This window comes from Maniola hyperantus, chromosome 25 (assembly GCF_902806685.2).
Source record: "Maniola hyperantus chromosome 25, iAphHyp1.2, whole genome shotgun sequence".
NCBI lineage: Eukaryota > Metazoa > Arthropoda > Insecta > Lepidoptera > Nymphalidae > Maniola > Maniola hyperantus.
In genome coordinates this window covers 6,319,609-6,332,956 of record NC_048560.1, presented here as the reverse complement: position 1 = coordinate 6,332,956, position 13,348 = coordinate 6,319,609, and the positions used below count along the sequence as shown (strand labels likewise).

At 39.4% G+C, this 13,348-nt stretch overlaps 1 protein-coding gene and 1 long non-coding RNA gene across 2 annotated transcripts in view; both read right to left on the bottom strand.

The window, feature by feature from the left end:
• LOC138404081 (uncharacterized) overlaps positions 1 to 13,348 on the bottom strand; it is an 87,942-nt gene that overhangs the window by 14,177 nt on the left and 60,417 nt on the right. The window lies entirely within an intron of this gene.
• Positions 4,511 to 12,243, bottom strand: LOC117994017 (uncharacterized). Its single transcript, XM_034981904.2, has 6 exons — positions 11,719 to 12,243; positions 10,217 to 10,316; positions 8,069 to 8,684; positions 7,141 to 7,291; positions 5,656 to 5,802; positions 4,511 to 4,669 (listed from the first exon to the last, which is right to left on the bottom strand). The coding sequence occupies exons 1-6, from the start codon at positions 12,062 to 12,064 to the stop codon at positions 4,557 to 4,559; spliced, it is 1,473 nt and encodes a 490-aa protein (XP_034837795.1). The 5' UTR covers positions 12,065 to 12,243; the 3' UTR covers positions 4,511 to 4,556.

Genomic DNA, 13,348 nt, shown 5'->3' with positions numbered 1-13,348 from the left:
AAGTTCCTTAGAGTTCTATGCATAAAACAGTGCTTTTTTTCTTTATCTATGATGTCAATCCTAATTTTGCCTACAATTTTGTTCACTGGTGGAGGTACGTTGGCCAAACCCTCTTAGTCGACTTGTACTGGTTTTCATATCAACATCAAAGGCTGCCTGTTCACTGGTGCGGAGATGTGCAGTTGAGCAGACCAATCAGATTGTCGTAATTGTATATAGCATGACATTTTTATGCCGTCATCTGATATAGCTCTGATTGGTAAACTATACACATCTCCGCTTCAGTGGACAGGCACTCAAAGGGTCTTGCTGACACAATAACACAATAAGCAAGCAGCGTTTACTCGTTTGCCGACACTCGCCGAATTCTTTTGGCCAATGTGTACGGGCGCAACAATTTTAACGTACGTTCGTTAATAACAAAATATAGGTATTATTGCTGTAAATCGACATTGGAATTATAGGCTATGAATATATTGTAATGTATAAATAAAATAAAAATAAGTACCTAATAACAAAACAAAACTGTATGGTATGCCTACTTTAAAATAAAATCTTAATAATAAATGTATTTTTGTGGTTTTATTTTATTTACTAACTTTTAGCCCGTCTGGTAGATACTAATTAGATAAGTATCATCATCATGATCAACCTATCGCCGGCTCACTACAGAGAACGGGCCTCCTCTCAGAGTGAGAAGGGTTTTGGCCATAGTCTACCACGCTGGCCATGTGCGGATTGGTAGACTTCATACACCTTTGAGAACATTATGGAGAACTCTCAGGCATGCAGGTTTCCTCACGTTTTCCTTCACCTTTAAAGCAAGTGATATTAAACGAACATAACTCCGAAAAGTTAGGATAGATAGGAAAATAGGTGCGTGCCCGGGATCGTACCCCCGACCTCCGATTGGAAGGCGGACGTCCTAACCACTAGGCTCTCACAGCTTTAAATAGATAGGACGCGCAAAACATAATATACATGTGCACTCATTCGTATTCGGTTCGTATCCGTGATTCTTCGAAGTGGCCGTCATACAAATACGTACATTCAATTCGTATTTTTTTCACGGATCCGTCAAATCACGGATAAGTGCACAAACGCCCTTACCCTACCATATTAAAAAAAAAAAAAAAAAAAACAAAATAAAATATACAAAATCTATAAACTAAAACAGAGCTCGAAAACCCCGGATTAATAAATAAAACAATCTTATTAGAATTCAATCAGTTTTATTTACTAAGTACACAAAGTACAAAACTAAACCTATTTTTTTATATAAATTATTGAACATTAGTTTTTTTAATCTATAATTTTTACTAATTAATTTTGGTCCACTAAAACCTCTAGGCATGCCTGTGGTTGCCTGAGGGATTACCATTACACTGCCTTATATTATCAGCAATAGATTGACTAGGCGAAACCGATAACCAAAAATACCAGTGCATTATATCCCATCCGCGGAAAGTCTGACCTTCTACTTAGAGATCACAATGTCCAAAACTATTTACGATATTTTTGAAGCATTGCAAAGTTTTCACCATGTTGCACAGTGGATAATAATTATAATTTAACTGGTGGTATTTCAGTTAAGCGCAATCGAATGAAGTTACTAGAAAAATTATGACGCCTACATGTGTATAAGTCCCGCAAATTGCTAATACGCGTGGCCGCCATTTTAGTGACGTCAACACTAGAATGTAGTTTCGAGCTGATGGTATATTTTTATTTCGGCTGACGTCAAAGTGACGTCATTTCGATTTTAATAAGACATGGTTCCAGCGCAATAGCAATTTGCGGGACATATATAGCGCTCTCTCTCTCTGTTAAATTTTTTTTATGCAAGCAAGTTATGTAATTCTTTTCTGCAAGCAACATTTTATGAAAGGGATAGCAATAGATTTAGACGTGTCATTTTAGTTTAGTTTAGAGATTGTGTACAACGGAATTAGCCACAATGTTGCTAATTCCATTGTACACAATCTCTAAACTAAACTAAAATTTCACACCTAAATCTATTGCTATCCCTTTCATAATGTTGTCTGCGGAAAAGGATGGCACTTGATTTAGACCTGTTAATTTAGTTTAGTTTAGAGATTGTGTACAAGAGAATCGCCCCCAATATAGCAGTAATATTTTAGAACCTCCATTACGAGATCGAGTAGGTACAGGTGGAGAAAGTTAAACTTTAAACCTGCATAATAAGGTACTTTTTACTTTGAATTTTTAATACGAAAACTCATCAATGTTTTCGAGATGCGCAACTCGTGCTAGGGTTAGCAATGGTTTTTTTTTTAATTTTGATTAAAAATATATTTACGCTTTTTATTCTTCATTGTATTTTTATAATAATCTAAATATATAAAAGGAAAGGGTCACTGACTGACTGACTGACTGATCTATCAACGCACAGCTCAAACTACTGGACGGATCGGGCTGAAATTTGGCATGCAGATAGCTATTATGACGTAGGCATCCGCTAATAAAGGATTTTTGAAAATTCAACCCCTAAGGGGGTGAAATAGGGGTTTGAAATTTGTGTAGTCCACACGGACGAAGTCGCGGGCATAAGCTAGTATATAATATTAGAATAATTGTTTTTATACGTACGTAATTAGCATTGTGTTACGTAAATATTAACCATAACAATAATTATTAAATACCTCCGTATTGGTATCTTTAAAATCTTTAAATTACTTGTATGTTTGTACGTAGGTAGGTACATATAATATATTAAAATACAGTAAATATACCCTGTGCATAAAATATATATTAATCTTATTAATATGTTATATTTTAATATAGCACAATTAGATTCTTGTAAATACCTACTTAAAGATCACAATATCTAAAATTGTTTACGATATTTTTTATCGGTTCACATAAATACAGAAGGGATGTTATTAGAACGTAAGCAAAAACGAAGACAGGTGATAGTAACTGATCAGATGCCACAAAAAAAACCAGCCAAGTGCGAGTCAGGCTCGCGCAATGAGGGTTCCGTACTACAGTCGTATTTTTCGACATTTTGCATGAGTATTAAAAAAGTATGATGCGTAAAAATAAATAAAAATCAGTTTTAGAATGCACAGATGAAGCCCTTTCATATGATACCCCACTTGATATAGTTATGTTACTTAGAAAATTGAAAATACTAATTATTAGTTTATGACCACAAATTAATTTTTTTTGTGTGATGTAACCACAAATTCACGGTTTTCAGATTTTCCCCTAATGCCAGCTATAAGACCCACCTTCCTGCCAAATTTCATGATTCTAGGTCAACGGGAAGTACCCTGTAGGTTTCTTGACAGACAGACAGACAACAAAGTGATCCTATAAGGGTTCCGTTTTTCCTTTTGATGTACGGAACCCTAAAAACGCGAAAAAATAAGTAACTTATCGTTGTACAGTTGTTGTTTACACTTGCTTAGTGCTTTTAACATTGCAATGCATACCGGGTAACAGCTAGATATAATGCGTCCAAATGAACAAAGTGATATCATTTCCACCATGTTGTAACGCCATAGTTAGAAGTATAAATCATTTTTTTTTTTAAAGAATATTAGCCATGTTAAATGACTAATATTCCCCTTTCCTCTCCAATTAAGCGTAAAGCTTGTGCTAGGAGTAGGTACGACAATAGTGCAACGGGCGGGGTTTGAACCGTCGACCTTTCGGTTTTCAGTCCACTCCTATACCGGTTGAGCTATTGAGGCTCAAAATTTAGATTCAATATAATATTTTCAATGGATTCTGTAGGAAAAAAATCTTTGAAAATATGTTTCAAATATACTAATTCTTACTAGGACGTTAAAATAATATAGTTGACGCGTTATAGCTATGAACTATAATAAATTATACCTACAAAAAAAAGTTACAACCACTGTAATTTTCAACGAGATATTTTTTAACACATAATAAATCAAGTTTTAATCAACAGTAACAATAACATTTGTACTTGTTTCGATTACTTTTTAAAAATGATTAATCTTCTAAAAACAACAAAGTTTGATGAATTAACCTCATCAAAATTGATTAATGATTAATTGACCAAAGAATGTTTAATCAATTAATCAACAGGTTGAATTGACCCATTGATTAAAATGGTTAGTTCGTTAAACAACGTTTAACCAATTAATCCTCTAAAAACAATAAAGTTTGATGAATTAACCCATCAAAATTGATTAGAACGATTAATTGATCAAAGAATGTTTGATCAATTAACCCCATCAAAATCGGTAAAAATGTGCCATTGATTAAAATGATTAAAGAAGAATGTCTAATCAACTTTTTAATCAATTACACGAGCTCGAAGTCCCGCTTTTCGAGATGTCGCTGCGCTTTGAACTATAATTGCATAAAAATAAATCAAAATTTAATCAACAATAACAACATTTATTTAATCATGAAATCATTTTAATCAATTCATCGTGGCAGATTGCTCGAAGTCCCCCTTGTCAAGATGTCGTTGCGCTTTGAACTATAATTGCATAAAAATAAATCAAGATTTAATCAACAATAACAACATTTATTTAATCATGAAATCATTTTAATCAATTAATCGTGGCAGATTGCTCGAAGTCCCCCTTGTCAAGATGTCGTTGCGCTTTAGGCTCATATAAGAGTATCGTACTACGTTCTGGACTGGTTTTGTTTCGTTGCATATCTGGAAAAATATTGAATTTTAAACTATGTACTTAGTCATTATGTAGTACTAGCTGATGCCCGTGACTTCATCCGCGTGGATTTACATTTTTCAAAATCCCGCGGGAACTCTTTGATTTTCCAAATTAAAAAGTAGCCTAGGTGTTAGTCCAGGGTATAATCTATCTCCATTCCTTAACTCCATTGATTAACCCCATTTTGTAATCTAATGGGAACACCACCGAAGCAAAGGCGGATTATCCCGGCGAACTAAGCATCTGCCTAGGGGCGCGAGGTTACGAAGGGGCGTGCGAGATCATGTAGTATGGATAAGCGAGAGTTTGCGCTTCGGATCAATGCTTCGGATACTTATCTTCGTTTCTATGCCAAAAAATTAAGAATGCTATAATTATTCGTTGGTAAAATTTTTAATATGTCTGGTAGAGGGGCGCCTATGAGGTGCTTGCCTAAGGCGCTCTGGACATTTAACCCGCCTCTGCACCGAAGGGAGATGACAACCCTCCACCTCCCATGGCCCCACCAACCTCTCGGTTATATAGGCCGAATCGCGGGAGGGCGCCCGTTCGGTACTTGCTCTTGGCATTTTTCCCGGGGTTTTTCTTGACTCCCTGCAAATTATTTTTGTCTCTTCCTTGTCCCTTATGCTCACTCTCCCCCCTTGGGGGCTAGACGTCACTAACACAGCTGTGATCTCCGCTGCTGCTCCTCCGTGGTGCCGGCCTGGCACCTGCACGCTCCGAGCTGCTTCGCCTCTTATGCCAATGGTGCGCGAATGCCCGTATTCGGTTGTAGTTCCCCGCCGATGAGACGAGGTCCGTGTAGAAGACCGGCCCCGCTTCCCCGCGTACGATCCCATCTAACATCGTCACTCGCAAGTCCTCATAGAGGGGACACTCCCACAGCACATGGTGCCTATCCTCGTCGCCAAAGCCGCACTCGCACGCCGGGCTCTCGCACAACGTCATCAGGGAGATGAGTGATACTTACAACGCAGGCTCAATCGTCGCTTGTGGGGGGTGGGACACAGCTCCAGCTGCCTGCGCAGGAGTTGGGAGGCCGACGCCGGTCTGACGCTCTGAGGCAGTGTGTTCGGGCTGGCCACTACGTCTGATGACGTGGCTTTGCTCGTGTAATCTAAACAATGGGGGTTTACTCAAAAAAGTGTCCACAAAAAAAAAAGTGCGAGTCAGGCTCGCGCAACGAGGGTTTCGTACTACAAGTCGTATTTTTCGACATTTTGCACGATAATTCAAAAATTATGATGCATAAAAATAAATAAAAATCTGTTGAATGTACAGGTGAAGACCTTTTATATGATACCCCACTTGGAATAGTTATCTTACTTCGAAAATTGAAAATACTAATTAATTAGTTCATGACCACAATTTAATTTTTTTTGTGTGATGTAACCACAAATTCACGGTTTTCAGATTTTTCCCCGAATATCGGCTATAAGACCTACCTACCTGCCAAATTTCTACATTGCGACTCCCCGTCTTACAGTTCTATAAGTTCTTAAGTATGGGTTGCCTGGAAGAGATCACTTTAGTGATAAGGTCGCCCTTTGTTTTTTAAGTGTATCCTGTATTCTTACTCTCTGTAATTTTAGTAACAATAAAGTTGTTTTAAATTAAATTAAATTAAATTTCATGATTCTAGGTCAACGGGAAGTAACCTGTAGGTTTCTTGACAGACAGACAGCAAAGTGATCCTATAAGGGTTCCGTTTTTCCTTTTGAGGTACGGAACCCTAAAAATAGGTACAGAATCAGGTCGGGTCACTACTAAACGTACTATTTTGTCTGAAGGTACAAGTCCGAAATGGGCTGCAGACCGCAAAGTGATTATCAATTTATTTCAATTTATTTATTAAATCGGACAACAATTGATCCATTATGTGTTAGTAACAATAAATACTTAATAACTATGTTAATACTTAAACACTAAGGAGTTAGTAACAAAATACTTAATCACTATGTTAGTACTTAATAACTAAAAGGGATTTAGTCCTTTGCACGAGTTTCCCCATCAGAGAGATTAGCTCGCCCGCATAGGATTAGCGCGGGGGCTGAGCGGGTGTGCGGGGCGTTACCTCCCCGATTGCTATCTCAACCTGTTGCGTACTATCACAGCCTATAGCGTTCTAATTTTTTTTTAATTAAAAATGACGAGCAAACGAGGGGCGGACCAACAGATTCCTAAAAGGCCGGCAACGCATCGCCGGTTCCTCTGGTGCTGCAAATGTTCATGGGGGCGGTAATCCCCCCCTACGGATGCTATACGAATTCTAAACAGAACAAGGGTCTAAAATTTCACCGATTTCCCCGCGATTTTAATCCCAATTTTGTGACAACCCTTGCATATTTGCGTAGGAACACGTATATACCTACACGAGCGGTGGCATCGCTCGACTTCAAAGGCGTCGAACTGCGAACAACTGGTAGTATTTCGTTAAACTGTGATATTGACTAACCTCGTTCAGTCAACACGATCTCTCGATGCATTTGCGCCAACTCAGCATCGTTGACTAGAACGCGATGCCTGAGGTCGCGCGCGGGGTCCCAGGTTCGTGTCATGTCCATCGGCTCCTCTTCAATGGATGAATTCTTGCTGGATTGCGACAGCTACACAGAAAATATAGAAACATAAGACAGAAATACAGAAACAAAAGTATAGAAATATGGCGAATAATAATAATTATTATGATAATACTAGCTTATGCTCGCGACTTCGTTCGCGTGGACTACATAAATTTCAACCCCCTGTTTTACCCCCTTATTCCCGTCTTGTTTTAAAAATATTACCTAAGTATGTACTATCGATCGACGCATTAAATATTCGAGGCTGAGATCACAGCACTGCGACGCGACGTCGTAAAAAAATGTGAGCTAGATTTTCAACACTAGCTTACTTTAAAAATAAATATAGAAATCGACTTGAAATGGAACCAGACCTTAGGATAAAACTGTCATTTTCCGCAATGTGTATTGTTTTACCGTGATTTTACCTAATGGAGCCAGCGTGGGTTTAAAAATGTTAAATGGGAACATGTTTGGGAAACACTGGTCTACGTCATAATGCATGCCAAATTTCAGCCCAATCCGTCCAGTAGTTTCAGCTGTGCGTTGATAGATCAGTCAGTCAGTCAATCCTTATATATATTTTTTCAGAGGATTACCCACTAGAGCTTCTGGACGATAATAAAGAGGACGTGTCTACCCATGGATATATTATATGATTGTATGCTCTTACCTACAGCCTGCGAAAAAGTTTACTGAAGATCCAATGCACGGCCGAATAGACGCCCCCGTCGTAGCCTCTCACTTGGTACCACCAAATATATCGCTAAATCACTTACTGCGCACGTACAAGATCGAAAATGTTTTTTATTTAAATCTCACCTTATTCCTAACATGAGTGGGACTTGACTGCGGGTGATTTTTGAAATCGATATGATTCACTCCACTCTTCTTCCTCACGATCGGCGACAGTTTCCTAAACTCGCTCCTCGGCTCCAACTCTATCCTAACCGTCTCTGTGGTGGAACTGTTACTTGCTCTACCGAATAAGGGTGACAGTTTCGGTTTGGCACCACTGGTTTGGTCGGAATCTTCAACGCTTTCCACAGTTATAGTCGAGTCTAAGCTATTAGGTTTCTTAACCGGTTTCACAAGGATTAAACCTTTCTCTAGATCTTCTGAGGTTTTAGAAGATTCCGGATTGGTTTTCTGTATGTCGTAATTCGGGTTTTCGAAACCGGTTTGGGTTGCTATATCGTCACTGACTGCAGTAAAGGTTTGGGAGGCTCTATTCGAAGCCCGGTTCATCATGCGTTTGCGACGCTCCAACTCTGCGTGTATGTCTGTTTGTACGCGTAAGTTTATGTCTCCGTAGCGTTTGACTATGTAGTTGAGGAGCCAGTGGTAGCCTTTTCGTAGACCTGGGTCTATTTTTGGCTTTTTCGAGTTTGTGTCCGGGGTGGCGCTGTAGGATTCGACTAGGGTTGGGCATCTGTACCTAAAATGTGTTGTTAATATTCAATTGGAGGATAAAGTTTAGACGACAGCTCTAACGCAATGTTACTGAGTAGGGGAAAACGGTTTAACGATTACTAGCTTATGCTCGCGACTTCGTCCGCGTGGACTACACAAATTTCAAACCCCTATTTCACCCCCTTAGAGGTTGAATTTTCAAAAATCCTTTCTTAGCGGATGCCAACGTCACAATAGCTAACTGCATGCCAAATTTCAGCCCGATCCGTCCAGTAGTTTGAGCTGTGCGTTGATAGATCAGTCAGTCAGTCAGTCACCTTTTCCTTTTATATATTTAGAGATGCGCCGAATGTTGGTTCAACCGAATACGAATATTCGGCCGAATCCAGCACTTCTTTTCCAGAGCGTCGATCTTACGCCGCGCCGGTCGGCTTGTCTTAGGTTGAAATCTATAGAGCGCACTCTGATTTAGCTTATTAGACTTAAGACAGAGTTAAAACGAGACAGAACTATATGTCTCTCATAAATCTGTCTCGTTTTAACTCAATCTTAAGTCTCTATAGATCTCAGCCTGAGAGCGGGGGCATACGATGCATTGCGGCGCCGGTGCGGAGCCGGAGCGGTGTCGCTGCGTCGTCTTACATAGAAATATCTGTGGCATGTCACACGATGCGCTCCGGCGCCGCACCCAGTGTTTCCATATGTAAATTGAGAATTCAGATTCAGATTCAGATTTATTTATTTGCTTTCATGTACATTTGCATTTATTGATGGTGGGTGCTTAAAGCTAAAAGCTAAATACATGAGACCCTGTCAGGGTATTGCAAATACAATTTTAGGTACAATAAACCAACCGTGTTCAAGGGTTAAAATTACGGTGTTTCTAGATTAAATTACGGTGGATTAGCTAAAAGAATACCGTGTAAATTACCGTGTCATTTTTAAAAGAAAAAACGTCACGAATTAGCTTTTTAATCAGCTATTAATATTATTCTGAATCTGACTCTCCTAGCATAGCAATATCTTTTTCATATACGGATTTATTCATATTAATATTTTGTTAAATCTCATTAGTTTTACATTTTACTCCCTCCTAATTGCTTGAATAAGGACGAAATACTACTATTACGTAGTATATTATGAATTTTTAACGTGATTTTGTATTACGGTGACATGGTCAAGGTAATGGCCATATTACCTTGACGGTAGATTAGGGTTGAATTACGGTGCATCTACGGTAATTACCGTGTACATGGAAACACTGGCCGCACCGGACTTGCAACCACCGACACGAGGCGGGGAGGGGTGAATGTGTTGCGACGTCGGAGCGGCACCGCTCAGTTGTTTTTATTAACAGACTGTCCAACGCTGCTGGCGCCACTGCGACATAACAACGTTGCGGCGCCGCACCGTTCGTGTGCCCGCTGATACGGTGAAATCTTTGCGGGCGCCGCAACGCATCGTGTGCCCCAGTCTTAGGGTCCACATCTCAGCATAGTATAGAAAGAACGGAAGTAGAAACCGCGTAGAATTTGACGGTAGGTCAAAAGGGCTTACCTATTGACCAGGGGCTCAATATTGAGCTTCTCCACAACATCGATGTCGTCCAGGGCGCCGGACTTGTCCTGCTTGTTCGCCAGCACCAGCACTGGTTTACCTTTACACACAAACACAATATTACAAGGTTGAAATTGATAGACTAGCACTTTTTTTTATTCATTATAGGTAAACGCTTGACCACAATCACACCTGATGGAAAGTGATGATGTGGGGTAAGATGGGACACGTTTACCTAGAAGATGCCTATTCACTCTTGTTTTAAAGATAGCCGGGTTGTAATAATTGGCTTGGCTGCAATCAGCCCTTTTTTATTCTGATACAAGATAGACCATGACTGCAATCTTAGCTGGTGGGAACTGACGATGCAGTCCAAGATGGAAGCAGGCTAACCTGGAAGGGGTATGGCAGTTTTTATTTTATTTTTATTTTATTTTATTTAGGACAAAAGTTAAAACTAGGTATGACTTAAATCTAACAAAATTTTATTAAACCCTGTGTTGATGTTTAAGACCTGGAAAGTCAAAGTCAAAGTCAAATGATTTATTCAAAATGGTTAATAAATTACTCGTTTCGATGGTCAGTTGCTGGATTTGGAAAGGGACATAGGCCACTTTTTATCCTGGCAAATCAAAACCTAAATCCACGCGTACGGAGTCGCGGGTTTCGGCTAGTTAGAGATAGTTTGCAGCCCGGGGATGGACATAGGCTATTTGCGTTCCTGAAAATCAAAGAGTTCCCACGGGATTTTTAAAAACCCTAAATCCACGCAGGCGAAGGTGTGGGCATATATTGTTGTAGTCTTAATAAAATCGAACTTGAACTTTTGCACAAAACTTCTACCTACCTACATACATATACCTACTTTACTTTCCTTCTTTGGTGAAGTAGGTAGGTAGGTAGATGTAATCAATAACAGGCGTGTACTGATAAGAGAATTTAATTATCAGAACTTTTAACCGTAACCACCAGGTTGCTAATAAGTGATGCATTATAAATAATAACTTGAGGCTAGGGTTCTCACTTACCATATTTTTTATTTGTACCAAAAATTTGTAACATTAAAGAATTAAATAGAGGCAGCTCTTTGCTACAATCCATCTGTATGGAACGACGTGCAGCATACGATACGCACCACCTGCCCTGCTACTACTAAACAAGCAGGAAAAGCAAGCAATACAGTCCATCAGCACTCACCATTACAGGTCTTTGAAAAAATCACGTTGATCCGTTTCTAAATTGCGGCCTGATCGAAGGACAAACTTTTATTAAGGACTAGCTGATGCTCATAACTTGCACTTAAGTCTTTGAAAATCCCGTGGGAACTCTTTACTTTTCCGGGATAAAAAGTAGCCTATGTCACGCTCCAGGTCTTTAACTATATCCATGCAAAAAATCACGTCGATCCGTTGCTTCGTGATTGAGAGATTCCGTTTTTTCTCTGGAGATACGGCACCCTAAAAATGTAAGTACTTACTTAATAAAACTGTGACAGCCCTTACCAGATATTTTGTCGTGCGATAACACCTCCTCCAACACCGATTTGCATTCCTCTAACCTTGCGAAATCACTTGAATCAATCACAAAAATGACTCCGTGGACCTCGCTGTAATACTGTGGCCAGATTTGACGAAAGTGCGGCCCGCCGCCCAAATCGTATATAGTCACAGGTGTGTCCTTGTGTATCAAATTCACAGCCTTAAAACCAACAGTGGGTAGTACTTTATCATCTTTCTCTCCAGCTAAATTATTCACAGTCTTAGTTTTCCCCGCGTTGTCCAAACCTATCAGTATTAACACGATATGCCGACGTACATGGCGTCGCCGGAATCCAAAACAGTTGCCCATAGTTGTAACAAACACAAATTAACTGAAAATAATACTCAATTTTCAATATAAAACACTTTTACATCGCAAATTTTAGGGAAAACTTCAAATTTTACACCCGCCGCCATTCGCGATTTCGTAAACACAACTTTTTTTTCTGTTGACATTACAGTTGCCAATGGCGATCGAGTGTCAATGTGGCCAGTATCACGATTTACGACTATGTTATTCATAAGTTTTATTAAAATTATTTATAATATAAAGTAAGTAATTAATTTTATCAATACAAAATACTGTTTATACAATAGATTAAAGCATAAAAATAGTAAGTTATTAACAAAACAATGCACTGATAATTTTCTTTTTAATTGTTTACGTTTTGTAGGTGTATGTCAGCTTAGTAAGAGTTTCGCGTAGTTTCGACAATCGACATGTTTCGACATTACAGATTCTGAGTTCGACTTCGACACTTTAAATTTGAGTATAGTCCACGACAGGTTGAGATGCTCAAGATGGCAAACGGGGTATTAGGGGAGGAGAGGACCTTCACACCCGCGATCGACCGCCCTGAATTAGCGCGGGCGCTGTGCGAGTGGCGGGTGTGCGGGGCGTTCCCTCCCGTCCCCGATTGCCAGTTCAACCTGTCGCGTATACGTATGAAAACTTTTTTAAAATAGAGATAGCGAGCAAACGAGCAGGCGGGTCACCCGATGTTAAGTGATTACCGCCGCCCATGAACATTTGCAGCACCAGAGGAACCGCCGATGCGTTGCCGGCCAATACTCTTGACTTTATGGCACTTCGAATCTCGACATCTTTCCTCGTTTGCGAGATGTACAAACTCGTACATATAGTAGGCAATGTAAACAGGTGCGACAACCGCACTTGTTTTAAATTTTAAAAGAAATGCTTTATTTTGTTGAAGGTTTATCTCAAGGGCACAGCTGCTATTTTCTATTAATTTAATTAGTATTTTACGCTTTGGTAAACAGCCGAGTAGTACTACGTAGGTACATCGTATAATATAGGTATATAGGTATCTATCCTACGCGTACAACGATTATATTTTGATTCCGTTTCTCTCATTCTCATTAAAAAAGTTGCTAAGTTTCTATAATATAAATTCCGCAAATTGCTATTGCGTTGGAACCATGTCTCATTAACATCGAAATCACGTCATTTTGACGTCAGCCTTTGATTAAATCTGGTACAGAGTTAGCTTACATCCCGGAGACGGACGCAGGCTACTTTTTATCCCGGTAAATTAAAGAGTTCCCACGGGATTTAAAAAAACCTAAATACACG